Source organism: Panicum virgatum, chromosome 5N (assembly GCF_016808335.1).
Source record: "Panicum virgatum strain AP13 chromosome 5N, P.virgatum_v5, whole genome shotgun sequence".
Classification (NCBI taxonomy): Eukaryota; Viridiplantae; Streptophyta; class Magnoliopsida; order Poales; family Poaceae; genus Panicum; species Panicum virgatum.
Window position 1 is genome coordinate 61,531,855 of NC_053149.1, and position 19,888 is coordinate 61,551,742.

The 19,888-nt window shown below is 44.8% G+C and overlaps 1 protein-coding gene across 1 annotated transcript; it reads left to right on the top strand.

Moving 5' to 3' along the window:
* The first annotated feature begins 13,756 nt into the window (after positions 1-13,756).
* On the top strand, positions 13,757-18,716 carry LOC120673444 (uncharacterized serine-rich protein C215.13-like). The gene is made up of 5 exons (XM_039954272.1): positions 13,757-14,019; positions 14,106-14,204; positions 15,441-15,561; positions 16,497-17,594; positions 17,992-18,716. Exons 2-5 carry the CDS (start codon positions 14,158-14,160, stop codon positions 18,406-18,408), a joined length of 1,683 nt encoding a protein of 560 aa, XP_039810206.1. The 5' UTR covers positions 13,757-14,019; positions 14,106-14,157; the 3' UTR covers positions 18,409-18,716.
* Positions 18,717-19,888: the final 1,172 nt, after the last annotated feature.

Genomic DNA, 19,888 nt, shown 5'->3' on the forward strand with positions numbered 1-19,888 from the left:
ATTAGGTTCAAAAGATTCATCTCATCATTTATAACTAAACTGTGCAATTAATTATTTTTTAAACTACATTTAATGCTTCATACATGTGTCCAAAAATTCTATGTGACAGATAATTTTGAAAATTTTTGGGAACTAAACATAGCCTAACTACCCGTCTCGGCTTGCTGTACGTAATTTTCGCCGCTGATCAGTCCAAGACATGGACATCTGGACATAAATTTTGGAGCCTTGATCGTGAGACTCGAGTATTCAGGAACAGTGTGACACCACAGTGACCGCGACATATATGTAGTGCTGTAGAACACAGGGTTTCAACTTTCAACAGAAGTTTTGAGACACACCTGCAACAAAAATCGTGTTCTGTCCTAGCTGGTGGACAAAACTGAAATCCGTAAAGCTGAAACGTAGGATGTGCTCCAAGAGTTACCTGAGCCTTGTTTAGATGCACCGTGTAAAATTTTTGAAAGAGAATTTTTTTTTCAAGTAAATTTGAAGTATTAAACATAGACTAATTATAAAACTAATTACAGAACTCGTTTGTAAGTTACGAAATAAATTTATTAAGACTAATTAATTCATCATTAACACATGTTTATTATAGAAATTAATGTAGCAATTTGATGTCTAATCATGGTCTAATTAGCCTTATTAGATTCGTCTAGTAATTTACAAACAAACTATACAGCTAGTTTTTTATTTCGTTTAGATTTAATACTTCATGCATGCATGTGTCGCGTACATTGGATGGGATAATTTTGGAATTTCGAATTTTGCATCTAAAGTAGCTGTCCCGTGCTTAGTAGAAGCCAACACCAGAAATCCGACTTCAAACCAGAAGTCCACGGAGAGGCCGGGGAAAAAAAACAAGAAGCCAAATCAACACGGGGTGCATTCAGCTTCGAGACGCGTGCGTGCGTGCTTTGTAGCCCCGCTTCTGGACGCTCCAGGTGTTTGGTTAACTTCTCTCAACTGCCCAAGATCTTCAGGGAAAACATGCTTACCTGCAAAGCTTCTGACTTAGCAGACGCCAATGGCAACTTGGCAAGCATCAGAATTCCTGCCCGAGTCGAGGATCCCATCTACGACTCTACGTCGGCTTGCCAAGATCCTGGGCGCGGCCACGGCAGCGTCTCCAATTGGTTCGCAGTTCGCATACCCTGACTAATCACTAATCCACCGAGGGGAGAAGAAGGATCAACGGATAAACCATGGCGTAAGCTGCTTGCCTTCGTAATGAGCACGCGCGTTGACTGCAGGCGGCCGAGATAGAGCTTCTCGAGCACGCGCGTTGACTGAAGGCGGCCGAGATAGAGCTTCTCGCTGACGGCGCCTCAAAGTACGGACTCGCTGCCCGACGCGCGGATAAATCCCATCGGAAAAACGGCGCCGATGATGAGCTACCCGGATGATCTCTTTTTTTTTTTTTTTGGGGGGGGGGGGGGGGGGGTTCCATGATATTTTACGGAAAGCTCGATGACGTGGAGAAAATAAAGGCTCATTTGGGAATCGAAGGCAAGGAATCCAGGAAGAAGACTGCGGTTCACTCACTCTCTGGCTTCCACGGCACCGGAGGATTGCGATGGCGATGCTCTCCGCGCGACAGCATTCCATGCGTTATCTGATGCTGACGGAGAACAGCGCTGCACTTGCAGTTGCAGTCCTCAATGGAATCAAGCAAATGCAGCAGCAGTTCACACAGACACAGGGGGATAATTTAGAGGGTGTTTTGGAATAGGGACTTAAAAAAAATCTCAGGGATTTTTTATATTTAGAAGTATTAAATAAATGTTAATTATAAAACTAACTGCAGAACTCTGGGACTAAACTGCGAGACGAATTTAATGAGGTATCTTAATCCATGATTAGTGAATGGTTACTGTAGCATCATTGTAGCAAATTATGAATTAATTAGGCTCATTAGATTCGTCTCGCGAAAAAGCACTCAGCTGTCAAAAAACATTTATAAACAGATTTTATTTAATACTATAAAATAGTAAGATTCCTTTTGATGTGATGGGGACTTCTGAAAAAAGTTTGGAACAAAGGCCTGTTTGGTTTCCCTATCATACCTATCGCATACGATTCCCGAGAAAAAAATCTTACATGCATGGAGTACTAAACGAAGTTTATTTGTAAAACTTTTTCACGGATGGGTGTAACTTTTCACGACGAATCTAATGATAGTAATTAATCGATGATTGGCTACAATGATGCTACAGTAGCCATCCTCTAATCGTGTGGTCAAAGGCCTCATTATGTTCGTCTCACGAAGTAGCGCAGGGTTGTGGAGTTAATTTTATAAATCGACTTTATTTAGTACCCCTAATTATTGGTCAAAATTTTTGTGCTACTTCAAACCAAACAGGGCCTAACAAGGGAACCGTAGCTTCCAGTGGAGATTGAGCCGGACAGATTTTAGGTCCTTCGGCTAAACGGCAAGGCAAGCTAAAAGTGTGTTTAGTTCATTTTGCAAAAACATGTAAAGATGTAAACAGGGCATTTGAAGTACTAAATGAAGTCTATTTGTAAAACTTTTTGCATAGATGGGTTGTAAATCGCGAGACGAATCTAATAATGCTAATTAATCCATGATTAATTAATAATTAGCGGATGGTACTGTAGCACCACTGTTGTAAATCATGGATTAAGTAGACTCATTAGAATCGTCTCGCGATTTACAGCCCATCCATGCGAAAAGTTTTGTAAATAGACTTCATTTAGTACTTCAAATTAGCAAGATTCTTTTTCACTTTAATGCGTTTACGGCTTTTTTTGCGTTTACATGTAAAGAAACTAAACAGAGCCTAAGTGCTAGTTTACATAGGCACAAGACTTGCAGTGTTTCTGAAGTTGGGACAGTAGCACGCCGTCAAAAAAAGTGCTGATAGGAACAGATGAGAAGAGACAGACACCGTGTTCGGCAGGTTGGAGTTGGAGTGGTGTGAGAGAAAAATACTGTTACCTGGCTGGTGGCTGGAGGCTAGTGTTGGAGGAATGTGAGAGAGGAATACTGTAACCTCCAGCCGAACACGGTGAGACATAGATCCGGCCCAGTCCCATGTTCCGACATTCAGGTTTCAGATGGACATGGTTGTCTTGGACTGAACATGCATGCCGCATGGTGCTGTGATAGCACATCACTCGGTTACAACAAAGAATTGCAAAAGAATCTCTGTAGCCAGTATCATTTCACTGGTGCTATTACTTGCCTTTGCCTGGTGACTCTGAAACTATCGATTCTATGGCTACAACTGCTACACAATGATCCATTGCTGGCACACGAGGTTCCCTCAGACCTCAGTCCATATCTTCTGGATGGGATTGCATGCTGTCCAAAATAACTGTACAACTGACGCTACTGATTATTCTGAATCTCTCTTGCAGAGAATCACAATGCACGCACTGAAAACGTATCAGCTGGTACCTGGAATCCCAATGCAAGCTACTCACCCGCAGCACCAATCATCACCGCGCAGGAGGTATCACAGATTGGGAGGACGATGCAACTAGTTTTGGGATAGTAGGTTCTCCTGTGACTGAAGATGAAGCCGACCTCTGTTTCTGACATTAGGTACTGAAGAGAGGAACGAGTTTGAACTTGCCAAATTTTTGGGCATCAGGTGCAAAAGCCCAAGCTTCAGGCCTTCTAGCTGTGTCCACGTTTTGTGATGCTCGTTTTGTTAAATACCTGTAGAGACAGTTTAGTCACCTGCATTTGCAATCGCCTGAAATCTCTATGGCTGCTCTGTTGTCCGTGTGCAGATAGTATGCAGTAGCAGTAGAGACTCGCATCAAAGCTCATGCGGAAACTGTTCTGATTCTGAAAAAGCTCGCGCACAAGGCTATCCCCAATCTCCTCGAATTATCCTCCCAGGTTGTGTTTCCACCGCCGCACAAGGCTGGCACCGCTGTCCTGGGTGGGCTTACTGCGACTGACGATGGCCGCCGTTGCTCGGAGCACGCGCGTCAGGTGTTTGCGGAAATGCCTGTGCGGCCAGGGTCCTCCTTCCCTGCCGGCGCGTGCCTACGCCGCCGCGCTCCCATGCCAGGGCAATGGGCCAATGGCACCACGCATCACGCTTCACCCATGTGCCGGCAACAGTCGTGCTCCTTTCTTTCACCCATCCAAGCATTCACGATAGGCGGCTGATGCCAGTAAATGGAAGTTCGTTATAGCTCGGCCAGTCGGGCCAGCCCTCATCAATGGCGCGCGCGATCGATCTCCTGTCCTGTCCCGCCGGCAACCCGGGCGCGACTGATCGTCTCTCTCCTGACGGGGCGGCTCTGCCTAGACGTGTGCCTTCCCCGGCGGCGGCATGCCTTGCCTGCTCACGGCTCGCAAGGGGACGCGGGAGGACGCTGACGACCGGCAGTCGTATCAGTGTGCCTAATACGGCGATACTAGATGATGACTTGATGGGCCTCTAAGGATGTATCTAGACATTCGAATTCTTAGAACAAATTTAATATTTTAAAATAGATATATTTAAAATTTTATGCTAATCTTTTTTTATATTATCAAGCATATTATTACATATAAAATTTTGTATAGATTTTTTATGTATTATTTGCTTCCTACAATTAAAAAGGTGAAAAAAGATTCGAATCTGTATCCGATTCGTATTCGAATTTTTATATCTATTATTTGAGAATATATATGATAAATTTAAGGTTTAGTTTTTATGAATCTTTACAAGATCAATGTTAAATACAAGGCTATGAATTTACATAGTAAATTCTATATCTTATTTGTCCATAATCGAAGAAAAATGACCAAAAAACTGACATTCGAATAAACATCCGAATCCATCCTTGCTCCTGCAGCCTCACCGTGTGCTATGGAAACCAAAATTCTTGTGCAAATTTTAGAAATTTCAATGGAGACCATTGAATCCCCATCCGAAGGCACTGGACAGATCTGGGATAAATTTACATCTAAGCGCCCGCCTCACCCCCCACCTGGCCTGCGATTTTTGCAAAAAAAATCCCTCCATCCACTAACCCCACGGCGCCGTCAGCCCCGTTCCGTCCGTCATCCCCTCCATTCGTCACGTCTGTTTGCTTCTCGCCCCTGTCGCCCCCCATCGATGCTCAGGAGGTCACGCCCGCCCTCGTACCGTGTGTTTGGTTGGGAGAAGGAGTCCAACCCGAATGGGTCGGACCTTTTTTTGGAGTGTTTGGATGGAGGCAGCAGGGGACGGAGCGGACCTAGAGAGGTATATTCGGTGGAGATGCGGGTTGGCTCTAACCCACGAAATCTGACGGACGAGTTGGCTCCGCTCCGCTCTGACGCGGCGTCTCCCTCCCGTCATTGCCCCATCTATCCCGCCGCGCCGTGCTCCCTCCACGCTGCAGCGCCGACTGCTCCCGCCGAGGCCCGCTCGCCCAGCGCCGCCCCCGGCCCGCCGCGGCACGCGCGCCCGCCGTGGCCGCCGTGCACGGGCCCCGCCACGCCGTGCCGCGCTCGCCGGCAGTGGATCGGCCCCGCCACGCCGCGCTCGCGCCTGCGCCGTAGGGGAGAAGGGGGAGGCCGAGCCTCTGCGCCGGGGGAGGAGGGCGATGTCCGCCGCCGGGGAGGGCCTAGGCCGCGCCCCCTCCACGATGAGGGCCAAGGCCGGCAGCGGCGGATCCGGCCCCGCCCCGCCGTGCTCCCTCCACGCCATGGCTCGGGGCAACGCCGAGAAGGCCGCCAGCGGCGGATCCGGCCCCGCCCCGGCGCCCCTCCTCCACGCGCCGGAGGAGGCCGCCGGCGGCTCCAGGCCATGCCGCGGATGGGGCCGGCGGGCCGAGCGCGCGGCGGCCGGCGGCAGCTCGACCCCGTGGAGGCGCTCGCCCAGGGCGTACCCGCGGCGCCGGAGCTCGCCCCGATGAGCTGCGCGGCAGGCCCCCCCCCCCCCCCCCCCGCGCCCGGGCTGAGGAAGAAGGTAAGGGAGAGAGAGAGAGAAAAGAAAAGGGTGAGAGAAAAAAAATAAAAAGAAAAAGATGAGAGCTTGACAGATGGGGTCCATTAGTTGCAAGTGGGACCCTCACTAACGGTGTTATCATGCCATCCAACCCGTATTCCCAATTCCTTTAACCAAACATGGAATGAGTTCACTCCGTTCTCAAAATCAGAAGTGCAACCAAACAATGGATGAGTTGGCTCCGTCCCCAAAATCTGGGTTGGATCCAACCCAACCCAGTGATCCCGCAACCAAACACACGGGTAGATGGTCCCGCCCCCGTCGATGCCGGCCCTAGGGATTCGCCGGCCTCCAGCAACAACACCAGCGCAGCCGGTCTCCATCTCCATCAGCGGCGGCGGCGGTCTCCATCTCCATCAGCGGCGCCGCCCTCCGAAGCCCTACAGCGTCGCCGCCCTCCGATTGCCCTACAGCGCCGCCGCCATGGAGGACGGGGCCGTCCGCGAGGCCATGGCCCTGGCGCCCCCCGGCCGTGATTTGGCGCTGGCCGCTCTGGCCGCCCCCGGCCGATTCTGCTGTGCCCCTGAACCTCTCTGCTGTGTAGTTCGATTCTGCTGTGCCCCTGATTCAGACTTGAGGTCAAATGATTCAAATGGTTTTGCTTTGTCCACCTCTATCCCTCTCTCGGAGATAACATGACCGAGGATAATTCCTTCTTTCACCATGAAATGACACTTCTCCCAATTAAGCACAAGATCAACCTCTCCACATCTTTTAAGAACTTTCTCCAAATTTGCCAAGCAATTTTCAAAGCTAGTACCATGCACCGAGAAATCATCCATGAATACCTCCATAATCTCTTCTACGAAATCTGAAAATATAGCCATCATGCATCTTTGAAAACAAGCGGGTGCATTGCACAATCCAAAAGGCATCCTTCGATATGCAAAAGTTCCATACGGGCAAGTAAATGTGGTCTTATGTTGATCATCCAGATGAATAGGTATTTGGAAGAATTCCGAGTATCCATCAAGGTAACAAAAGTGTGAATGCTTTGCCAACATTTCTAGCATCTCGTCAATGAATGATAGTGGAAAATGATCCTTCCTTGTTGCCTTATTCAATTTTCTATAATCGATGCACATCCTCCATCCCGTGATGGTTCTTTGCGGTATCAATTGCCCCTTCTCATTTTTCACAACCGTGAGTCCTCCTTTCTTTGGAACGCAATGCACGGGGCTTACCCATTCACTATGTGGCACGGGGTATATTATTTAGGCATTCAATAATTTGATAACCTCCTTCTTCACCACATCACGCATAGCATGGCTCAACCTTCTTTGATGCTCTACGATCGGCTTGTATTGCTCCTCGAGTTGTATACGATGTGTGCAAAAAGCGGGGCTAATACCTTTCAAGTCATTAATCGAGTAGCCGATCACCTTTTTGTGCTTCTTCAATAAATTCAGCAACTTCTCCGTCTCTTCCGGGCTTAATTCGTCGCTAACAATCACCGGGAAAGTCTTTCCATCTACCAAGAATTCATATTTCAATCCCTTGGGGAGCGGCTTCATCTCAACATCGGGCGCACCATCCTCTTCTTAATCTAACTCTCCAATGTCTTCAAATTTTTCTTCCTCCAAATTTTTCAACTCTTCCATTGTTTCCACTAGTTCTCCATCTTGATCATCTGGAGCATCCCCATTCTCCAAAGCGCGTTGGAGAGGATCCTTGAAAGAATCAATGAAACGAATGCTCTCTACCCCTTCGTTATCAAGAGGTAGAGGTGAAGCACTAGACGGTTTTGAATGAAATTTAAAAGTGTGCTTCTCTCCATCTAGATCAAAAGTGACAATCCCTTTTCCAACATTTAGAATAACATTTACTAATTTGAGAAAGGATTTTCCAAAGATTATGCTTTCATGTTCATCATCATTAGCATTAATCACAAAAAAGTCGGTAGGAATATCTTTACCCGCTATAGCAATATTTAGATTTCTAAGCACTCCTAGCTGTTTGATTAATCTACCATCTCCCATGATCAATTTAATGATTGTAGCATCTAGGTTCGGTGTTTCGTTAAAAAGCCCAACATAACCCTTGGAACTCATCACACTAACATGGGCGCCAACGTCACATAGAACATTGCAACATTTTACTCCTCTATCATGCAATCAACACGAGGTGTGGGTGATGGATTACCTTCGCCTTGATTGCTTCCAATCGCATATACTTGGGCTATGTGCGCGTAGCGTGATGATTCTGATTTCACTCCCATGATCCTTTTGACCTCCAGCACTTCGTCCAAGTCAATCTCTTCCTCTTTTTCTTCAAAAAGTTTCCGAATAATATCACCGGCCGATTCCTTGCCAAATGTATATCCCGTGTGATTATCCGGCGGAAAGTCTTCCGCTATCACCTTCGCCATTCCTCGTTGATTTGGATGCAGTCTTGCTTTGTCGAACAATCTTCCGAAGTCAATTGGTATCCAATCCATTTACTCGAATTCCCTTAGCGATTTGGTGGTGCCCAAGGTTCTTCCTTCCTTTTCCGGGTCGTCTTTCATTGCACTCCAGATCGATGTTTCTTCATCGTGGTTTGTCTCTATGACTTTCCCATGCTTCGGTTGTTCTTCCCTCACTTCCGATGTCTCTTTTCTGAAAATTCCAGCAAGCACCCGCACTTGAGATTCTTCCTCGGAGCTTGCCGAACATCGTTTTTCCCAATATATTCTCATGGCCGCACCCTTGCTTATTTTTTGTAGGAGTTGGGCGGCTTTCGTGAGTGTTTTCTCCATGAGATCTCCTCCTGCACACATTTGAACAAATTGCATGCACTCGGGGGTTAGGGAAAAATAAAAAGTATGCAAGAGTACATCACCGGAAAATCCGAGCTTCGGTCCTTGTTCAATCAATCCATTGAATCTATCCCATGCTTGGTCTATCCCTTCTTTTTCTTCTTGTGCGAAGTTGATCACTTGCTTCCGAATATGTTGAACCTTGCTTAACGGAAAGAACCGCTCGCAAAATTTCTTCATCAAGTCATCCCAATTTCCTTTTACCTCGAAGGATACAAGTGCAAACCATCTTCTCGCTTCTTCCGCAAGTGAGTATGGGAAAAGATTCCATCTAAACCAAGCTAGCGGAACTCCGTCTTGTTGTACCGTATTGCATAGCATTGTGAACCACTTGATATGTCTATATGGGTTGTCCGTCTCATCTCCTCTAAAGGGGTTTGCCCATCTTGATGATTTGAGGCTTGATCTCGTACTTGATGGCTCGCAACACCGAATCTAATTTTTGCATGTCGAAGTCTCCGATCGCGGACTTGTATAATCCCTTAGTGATTTTTCTCCTTCCTCCACGTGTTGAATGAGAAGGGCCATCTAGACAACCAAAACAAAAACAAAAATAAAAATTTTCTAGGGAAAAGGTTAGGCGTTAGTAACCAACAAAATTAATACAAAGTTAAACGTAGCAAAATCGCTTGTTCCCCGGCAACGGCGCCAGAAAAGCTTGTTGACGCTCCTTAGAGCCCCAATTTACGTACCGCAAGCGCACGGATCGTGTAGCTTTTCCCTTAGAGTATTCCCCCAAGGTTTATCAATCCACGGAACAAGCATTCTACTATGCTTAACTAAGCACTAATGACGTTGATAAAAGATCTATATTGAGTGATTGAGTGTGAAATAGATCTAATCTAACCAATCTAATCTAATCTAGACTAGTGAGCAATGATAGGTGTGTGCACAAGATATGAAGATCATTTGTCCATAGGGTCTAGGATCACTAGAGATATAATCGCTGAGCAATAAAGAACGGATCTAATCTACCAAAGGTGTGTTCCAAGATCAAAACATTTTCCTCCCGCATAATGTCACTACACGAGGATAATCGGTAACGAACAACAAGAACACGATAGTTGATGTAGTCTAAGTAAAACATGCAAGAGCAAAGCAAACCCAAAGCCAAGTTGCGACCTATTAAGCATCAAAGCATCATCAACAAGAATCATGATAGATCAATCTCATAAAGGATTCGGCAATTACAACTCAAGATCTCCTTACAACCCCATGAACAAACGAGGACTTTACCCCATGAAGCTAGGCGAAGCGTAGTCGATCATGGTGACGAAATCTCCGGCAAGGGATGGATCCCTTGCTGTCCTCCAACTTGCAGCGGCGCCGAGGGACGATGAGGCCTCCGGTGTCGCCTTTCTCTTGTGTCTAACTCGAATGGATCTCTCGAAATCGTCTCTGGATGCTCTCTCTCCTTCTTGACGGCGGCTTCGGGGCATATGTAGGCGGCTCTGGTCGATGGTTTTGGTAAAACACCAGCTGGGGTTGACGAGTACTTCACGCTGAAGAAAGTTGAGGCTGATTGGGCCCTGGAATGGGCTAGGCCGGCCGGCTTAAAGGCTCCAGGCCGGCCGGCCTGGGCTCTTTCGGCCCCTTTCGGCTCCATCTTTCGCGTGTGGGCTCTTCTCCTTATTCTTCATCTTAGCCCAATTGTGACCCTGCGTCAAAACATCTCCGAAAATGTCCAATTTCCTGCCAAAATACAACATACTCCAAAATCCAAGACAAAATCGAAAACGGTTAAGTTCGGGTGCCAAGTGGCGGGTTAGTACATGAATCATCCCGAAGAAATTACCAAAACCACTCCTAATTATATAATAAAATGGGTACTTAAGGAGCGCCAACACTGTTCAATTGCTAGTATGCCTTTCCATTGATGTTCAGCTAGCTAGTTTCGACCAAGCAAAGCAGACACGACGTCGGCTCGAGGGAGGCGGCGACTCGAGAGACAAGGCTGCGGTCCGACGGAGGAGGCAGAGGCCCGAGGCAGGCGGCGGCGGCCCGAGGCAAGCGGTGGCGGACTGAGGGAGGCGGGGACCCGAGGGAGGCATTGGAGGCCGGAGGTGCTGTCGAGTCCGCCGGCGGAAGACCTAGGCCAGGCAGATGTGCTTGCCCAGTCGCACGGAGGAAATGCAGGCACTCGCCCAGACGGAACGGAACGGAGGGGGCAACATGCAAAAGAAGCAGGCACCGGTGGGGTGAGGGCGGGCACCTGGATGCAAATTTTCCCCACCTCTGTCTAGTGCTCTCGGATGGAGATCTAGTGGTTTCTATTGGAGTTTTTAAAGTTTGCACAAGGACTTTAATTTTCATAGGATACGATATCTTCTACAGGTGCCAGGTGATGTGATTGAGCCCCGCTGGGAGGGTGGGGGGGGGGGGGGCTATGGCCCGGTAAGCTTGGTTTAAGCGTATGCGCGTATACATATTAAAAAATATACTAATCTAGTGTACACACAGCAAACTGACTTTTATCTATTACTCATGTTAATATATTTTAATTATATATTTCACAAAGTATGATTTTTAAGTAATCATGATCATTTTTAGCTAATATAATTTGTTTGTATCTAACTTTTTAGATATCAAAGATAGTATAATAAATATATTCTTATGGTAAGTCAACTGTGGGTTTCAAATATCCAAACCTTTAACACTAAATTACTTTTGCGGCCTCCTACTCCCACGTTGATGTCCCAGATCTTGCCATCCGGCGCTCAACACGTGATCCTATCTTAATTCTATCTCGCAACGTCCCTCGTTTTGTTAGGAAATAACACCTATGTAGCACCCCTCGCTCCTAGCCTCTTTTTTTCTACAACTACTCCCTCCGTTCTAAATTTCAAGAATCTTGGAGAGTCAAAATTTTTCAAGTTTGACTAAATTTATATAACAAGATAATAATATTAATGATACCAATTAAGTATCATTAGATTTTTTATTAACTATATTTTCATAGTATATCTATTTGATGTCTAAATCTTTGTGTTTCTCTCTAACTTTAAGATGGTTTGACTTTCCAAGATTTTTGGAATGACTTATAATTTAGAACAGAGAGAGTATCACTTAAGAGTTAAGATTGGCTCCACACCACAAGAGTTTGCACCAAAATTATTTTTGAACCAAGCAAGAAATGTAACTCACCCACATAAGAGCCTATTGCTACCCTATAATAAAAATAAGTCTATTACTGCGCTACAAGCACGTATTCATTTATCTCATCTTAGCATCCTCTTTCATTAAATCCTGGCTCTGTCACTGTTAATTACGATCTCGTACCATGGCCTTCTGCTGCTCCCAAACTTTTTGCTAACGCTGTGTTTAGTTCATGAAAATCTTTGGTTTGGAAACTGTAGCACTTTTATTGTTATTTGATAATTAATGTTCGATTATGGACTAATTAGATTTAAAAGATTCATCTCGTAAATTCCAGTTGAGCTATGTAGTTAGTTATTTTTTCAACCATATTTAATGCTACATGCATGTGTTTAAAAATTTAATGTGACAGATACTGTTGGAAATTTTTTGAAAAACTAAACAGGGCCTAAGGTAGGAAGGCCCTAGATGATTAGCGCAGCATTCTGTGACTACTAGCATCTCCTAATAACAAAAACGCTCGTCAAAGCTTGCCGCCGGTCGCGCCCGTAACATCCGACACCTGTTAAAAGAATCGCCCGCGCTCTCGGACCGCCGGACCGGTGATCCACCTATGACCCATCCACCTCAACCTTGACCAGGGCGGTGGGCTCTCTCTGCCATGGACAGCGCTTGACCTGTGCTGTGGGGATGGTGATGAAACCTTGCCCCACCTGTCAGGGTGCGACCTTAGATTCAAAATTTTTATAAATCATATGCATGATGTATTAAATATAGTCGAAATATAAATTGCATTACACAAATGGACGGTAAATCGCGAGACGAATCTAATGAGCCTAATTAGAGCGTGATTAGACACTAAATTACTACAGTAAATCTACAGTAAACATGCTTTAATGATAGATTAATTAGGCTCATTAGATTCGTCTCGCAGTTTAGAGATAAAATCTATAATTAGTTTTGTGATTAATCTATATTTAATATTTTAAATGTGAAAAATTCTCTTCTAAAAATCCCAAAATGCAAAATACAAAGTAAACTAAGGGGGCGTTTAGTTCCCAAAAATTTTTGGGGCCATTTGACCACTAATTAGGAATATTAAATATAGATTAATTATAAAACTAATTACACAGATAGACGGAAAATCGCGAGGCGAATCTATTAAGACTAATTAATCTTTCATTAGAGGCTGGTTACTGTAGCACAATATTATCTAATTATTGCATAATTAGGTTTATTAGATTCGTCTCGCGATTTCACCCGGGGGTTATGGAATGAGTTTTGTCAGTTATCCACATTTAATACTCCAAATTAGTAGTCAAACGTTGTAATTTACTATAGCCCGTGAAAATTTTTAGGAGCTAAACGGACTCTAAACAGGCCTGAACCCCAACACCTAGCCCTCCCTCTCTGTCCGTCCAAAACACCCCGCCGACTTCCCAGGTTTACCGGCTCATCAAGTACACTTTTTGTTTGGGTGTACTCATCCATTCTAAATTATAAGTCATTATAAAAATTTTGGAGTGTCAAAATATTTTAAAATTTGACTAAAATTATAAAGAGAAACATAAAGATTTATAATATCAAATAGTTGCACTATAAAAAAATAACTAACAAAAAATCTAATGATATTTAATTGGTATCATAAATGTTATTATCTTGATATATAAATTTAGTTAAATTTGAAAATTTTTAACTCTCCATAATTTTTAGAATGACTTATAATTTGACAGAGAGGGAGTAGTTTATTACCAGCCCTTTCGCTACCACCACGCCGTGCCGCGAGCAGCCAAAATCCACTGACCGCTAGGACCACATCTTTTCTGGGCCCACATGGACTAAAGAAACACTCACCAGGTGCCAATATTTACCGTCCGGCGATTCGAAAAATCAAACGAACGGAAGACTCGAGAATTAAAAAAAAAAGTAAAAACGCGGAGCAAAGGACACGCATCCATCCTGCCCCCGTCTCCCGTCGTAGTCGCCTCCTTTTCCCAGCGGTCTCAAACCCGCGCACACGCGCAGCGCCTCGCCGCGAGCGAGAGGGCAAGGAGAGAGCCCCGCGGGGTACGAGGCTCTCCCCTTCCGCCGATTCGAATCTCTCAGGGCCCGTGCAGTCTCCGGCGGCCGCGCCGAAGGATCCTCTCTCGCCCAATCGCCCGGGTGAGTTCTGGACCGTAACGGCAACCGCTGGGTCCTATCGTTAGAGTTTGGGTTTATGAGCGGTGGTTTTTTTCCCCCTTTTGCAGTTGCGGGTGTTGATCTAGTAGTGGCGGTTTTGTGTCTGCGGCGGGGGTCGACATGGAGGACCTGCTGGACACGGAAATCCGGAAGAACGACTACGACTGGTGATTGAATGATTTCTATCGTTTCTTAGTGATCGATTTCCTAATTTGGGGATGATTTCGTGCTGCACGCAATTGATTAATCATTTGAATAGTTACTGTGAACTTGGTGACAATGGGTGGCAATGCGGTGCTCTCAAACGGTCTGGAGAGTTGGCCTAGTCGCTCCCGGACGAGTTTGTGCTGATTGTACTTGTTTTCTTCAGGGGTTTTCCCAAAATCATGTTTGGGATTTTTGGGTCTGATGATTGTGATTGCTTGTGGGCATTAGCCAAGGTTGGCCTGCCTGGTAGGGACCTTATTTGGACTAGCTGGACAGTTAGTTGTGCTGAGAGCAAAGATAAGCATGCAACTTGATGGTTGGTGTGTGGGCTCGTTCCAGGAAGACCAAAGCTCTGGACATTATGTTCATATAATTTTTCTTAGAATAGAATGAAAAATAGGTTTTCCTACTTCACAATGTCATCAAATTATCAAACATTAGAATGACTTTATTGTTGTTTAAATGACATGCAGTGATTTATGCAGAACAAGATCACATTGCCCATGTAGTTCTGGAATTTTGAAAGTACACTGATCAAAGCTATGGGTTGACTTATCATTTGAATACAAGTTTACTTGAAATATGTATTGCTTTCATGCAACCATCCCACCATTTCGATTGCACTTATTGAACATGGTAGCTTCACCTGTATCAGGAAGTGTAACAGTGGTGGTAATGTGCTGTAGCCATGGGTCCAGACCGATCTGCAGGAGCTTTTAGGCAAGGCTGGGTTGTTACAGTAGCAGGGGCAATGGCTTGAGATCGTTTCTTGGTCGTAGTTTCAACATTTTCATGGCTTATGTGCAAAATAAAGTAGCCTGTACCGTAGAATGGCTTGTAATCGGGCTGTTTTTTTTTCCACTTATTTTGATACAATGATGTACAATATCCTGCGTGTTCAATAACAAAACAGTGATGTACAATACTAATTCGTTTTTCACGAAAAAATATAAGCATTTAGTTGTACAATAAGGCTGCTTTGGATGCCATTTTATGAGATTGTTCCAAAATGGATTGTTGTGTTGTTGCCTTGTTGGTCAAAATTTGGAGTTGATTTCCATTTATGCTTGCTTGAACCTCATCATTTCACAGCTAAAGATTTCTGATATTTGCTTTGCGGGTGCATGTGCAATGTGTGCATGATTGACTACTTATGTTGTCCTGATCTTATGTAACATATGTAATGCATTACTCAGGCTTCTGACACCCCCTGGAACCCCTCGTGTGCCTGCATTAGATGCTGCTGAGAAAGACCCATCCTCAACTGTGACTAAACGCACTGTTACCAGATCATCCTCGACGAGTAGAGCTTCGAAGGTTGGTACAATTACTATTATTAGATACCATTTGTTTCTACATGCAACCATGCATGCAACTTGTTGCTTGATTCTTTATGTATGTGTCAAGATACCTTGTGAAGACTATATATATTTTATATTGCCAGTGGCATTTGAATTCACTCAGGCCATATTAATGGTTTGTTTGCATAAGGAGTAACAATGTACTGCCGCATTCAAGTTGCATGCATCAAATTTACCTGCGGTATCAAGTATATTATTCTACTGGTCGATACTATTGCCACATGCTTGCAATGATCTTTTATTCATGCTTTATGGAATCTACAACTGCAAAGCTAGGAATTTTAACTATTGGGATTTCAGAGTTCATGGTGATTTAAAAGTGATTTGTGTCTAGCTTCAAGAAGTTGCTGGAATCGTCTTCTGGACAGTCTTAGATAGTATGCATAAGAGTGATAATAAAATTCTTGATCATCTGGGCAGCCTGTTAAATTAGTGGATGTTAGACATGGGTATTACAACATAGTTCATCCTCTATTTTCAAAAATCACATCTTGATAATTTGTCAACATGGTCAGAAAAAACTTTCCTTAGAAATAATCATTATCTGTGTAATTGGCGGAAACCGATGTTCTTCTCATAGCATGATGCTTATTGGCTTGCTTAATAACTTGGTACCCATATTTGAAAATCCTTGAATTATTGCACACATCTCTCAGATGTTAGTTGTACAACATGCGGTAGATTTGCATCCACAGTATACTGGAATTTACTTGTGAGAAATGAAAGTTAAGTTCATGTAATTTAGAATGGAAAACTTGATAATCACACCATCTTCAGTCTAACTGTGAGAACATACTCAGCTACAGACTTGTTTCTTGAAACTTTCTCCGCAGCTGCTCATATCGTGGTGGATCATGATTATAGTTAACGTAGCTTTGTATTTTATTGCAGCTTTCCTCTTCTGAACCAGAGAATGGGCACTCAACATTTTCCACTAGACCATCACGAAGTAATTCTGTCTCCCGCCGGGCAGTTCAATCTACTCTTATGTCTAGCAACAACAGATCATCAATCCTCAACGCAAACATTTCCTCTGTCAGTTCAAGACCTACAACCCCGAGCAAGCGGACTGCCACTATTACTGCATCAAAGCCATATGTTCCATCTTCACGTCCAGTGCCAACACGGTCCTCTACACCTGTCAAGGCCCGTCCGTCTACAACTAAAACTCGTCCATCTACTCCTGCAAAAAATCATCCTTCTGTATCTAGCTCTAGGACCAACTCTACTGCTCCCAAGACCACATCAGCGCAAAGCTCAAGATCATCAACTCCAACGTCTCGGTCTCGAATCTTGTCTACTTCATCTTCAAACACAAGTGGTGCAGTGAGTCGTCCCAGCTCGTCCTCTGGTAAAATTCCTTCAATAACTCGTACCAGTTCTTCAAGTACAGTTTCTTCAGTGAGCCGTTCTAGCTCTCGGTCATCCACACCCACTCGTCAGCCTACCATGCGTTCATCAACACCATCTGTTGGTTGCTCACCTTCTGGTGGGCGGATTTCTGGCAGCAATAACTTGACATCTAATGGCAGAGTCTTAGCCAGTAGTGGTTGGAGTTCAGCACCTTCGTCAGCACCATCATCCCGTCCAAGTTCCCCAAATACACGGCTACGAGCTCCGGTTCGCCCACTAGATATTCCAGATTTCCCAAGTGAAACTCCACCAAACTTAAGGACTAAACTGCCAGAAAGACCACTCTCTGCTGGTAGAGTACGACCAGGTATGTCTTTGGGGGTCAGGTCAACACCGAATGCTGAACCAGTTCCCACAGCTCCCGTAAAAAAGATGTCTGTGCCTGCTATCTCTCGAAGTAAGTTCTCTGATATAGAATCAAAGACATCTCCTACGAATGGACACCAAAGTAGGCAGAGCGAAAGATCTTTCTTGGAAGGTCAAACGACTAGAACCTCGCGGTCTGTCACAGCAGCAGACAATGGATTTGGTAGGACTATATCAAGGAAGTCACTTGACATGGCTATCAGGCACATGGTATGTGCACCCCTCATATTTACGTTAAATTCAACAAGGTCTTATGTGTTTCTACCTGTGTCATTTTATCAGAAAAAGAGAGAAATAGTTTTTATCTGTATTCAGTTAAGATTGCAACCATCACGTTACTGAATGAAAGTAATTTCCATATTACGCCTATTTAAAGTAGTAAATTTGAATGCTTTAAAGAATTTGGTATCTCTTAGAAGATGTTTTTTTAAAACAACAACAACAACAACAACAACGTGAATTGGTAAGTTATACCTCTTAGATCTGCAGTTGGCAAAGTTCTCTCTTAGTTAATTCGAGTTTCGTAAGTTTGCACTTTTTTAGGTGGTTGTGATTTTAAGTAACAGTTTTGTTGCTTAGAAGAAACTGAATGACATATTTTTTATAGGACATTCGACAAAATTTGGGTGGCATCCGTGGTGCCTCTCTTTTTCCTCATAGCATTCGCTCTACTACTACCAAGGGCCGACCAGCTCGAGCATCAGACCCAGGCCATTCCATCACTAATGGTGACCGATATATCACTGATAATGGCAGCAGCAATGGGCACTTCTCTGGAGATTCTAGCAGTGCTCTTTCGCACAATGGTGGGAGCTCAATTGGTTCCCCTGACAGGGAAAGCACTGGAACAAAAGAGGTTTTGAGTGAACTGGATATATACGCCAATTCACGATATGAGGCGATGTTGCTGAAGGAGGACACCAAGAACACGAGTTGGTTGCACAGTGTGGACGACAAGTCTGACCAGAGCCCAGTGTTTGATCACAGGTTCGAGCCGCTTCCTGAGCCATTCGGTCCGCTATGAACTGTTTACAACCCGTAAAGATACTTCACTGTTCTGTTCTTCCCTAGCTATTGCAAACCGTATGGCACTATTTGTTTCTGTTTCGTCGCCTACTTCCCCCATCTTTTCATAGATCTGCTAGAACAGATAAAGATTGTGGGGTCTGTACCTTGTACTCCTTGGATAGCTTGAATCTCCATTTTGAGCGATTTTTGTGCTGGAAATCCAATGTAGGGGACTCATTATATACTCAATTTACAACCTTGACATCTTTATGATGTGTAAGTTTCAACAGTTCACGGTACGATGATGTAAACCACTTTGTGTCCTGGCTTTGCATTGTTTTACAATTGGAAAAATGGCAAAGGAAAAAAACGCAATACAAGCAATGGGGATTTCAAAAACCTCTGCATCTTAATTGTTACAGTTTAACACCCGTGAGGCCGTGAGTTCTATAAGTTTTTATATTCTCCTCTAGAGAAGTTGTGTGCTTGATATTGTTCACAGTTAACCTCCAATGTAACTCCACCGTTGCTTGGACATCCGGGGCTGCTAGCGGACGCCCGTTCCGTCCAACGAACAGTGAGCCCTACCTCCACCTCTTTTCTTCCTTCCTCTTTCTTCTTCCTCCACATTCTTCTTTCCTTCCTTCCTCAAATCCTCTTCCATCTTCCTCCCGCTGCACTGCTACCGGTCGATGGTGCTGCAGCCGCCGGCCTCTCCCATTGCCCATGGCCGTTGGCTGCCAGCGACCGAGATGTCCACCATCCACCCGTGCCGCCTCCACTGTGCCTTTCCGGACTTCGGCGTCCTCCGCCCCTGTTGTCCTACCCGGTCGGCGGCGCGGTCTCGTCGCCTAACCTCACCATCGGGCAACCCGTCACCACCGTCGAGCCGCTGCCGTCCCGCCCCACATCCTTCCTCTATGGTTGTGGGTTCTGGATTCATCAAGCAACCCCCAACCCTAACCTCTAACCCGACCGGTGACGTGGTCCGCATCTGGCGACCTCCGGCGGTGGGGATGACCGGACGAAGCCGCGCGCTGCTACCCGCGCTGTCTAAGGATTTTGACCGGTATATAATTCGCAGGGACCACACCAACATTGTGGCATTATCACACTAGTCTCTCACACGGTGGCATTATCATTGCATCATTTTTATAATTCTCCCCCTAAATAGAAATTCTAGTGATTACCATTGAATTAAAGAGTGCACGATCCGTGATAAAGCACTAAAGTTATATCGAATGGTCTATGCTGTCAAGGGATCTGCAAATTCATTTTTTTGCGGGTATCTGCAAATTCATTAATAATGAAGGTACTGTAACAATTTGAGTTTGAGATGTAAAAAAATCGTAGCTTGCATGTTCTTTTCTTCTTTTTTCACTTTATACTAATTTAAATTCTAAAAGCTTTGTATTACTACCACACTAGCATGTTCGAGTTTAACACCGAGCTGACATATCTGTCTGGGACAATATTTGCTGGAAATCGAGTCAAGT

What these genes read in the sequence shown, in the direction of transcription:
- LOC120673444 (XM_039954272.1), top strand. Translation starts at nt 14,158, where the DNA reads ATGGAGGACCTGCTGGACACGGAAATCCGGAAGAACGACTACGACTG. An exon ending in CGGAAGAACGACTACGACTG is followed by an intron (nt 14,205 to 15,440) that starts GTGATTGAATGA and finishes TGCATTACTCAG; the next exon opens with GCTTCTGACACCCCCTGGAA. An exon ending in CGACGAGTAGAGCTTCGAAG is followed by an intron (nt 15,562 to 16,496) that starts GTTGGTACAATT and finishes ATTTTATTGCAG; the next exon opens with CTTTCCTCTTCTGAACCAGA.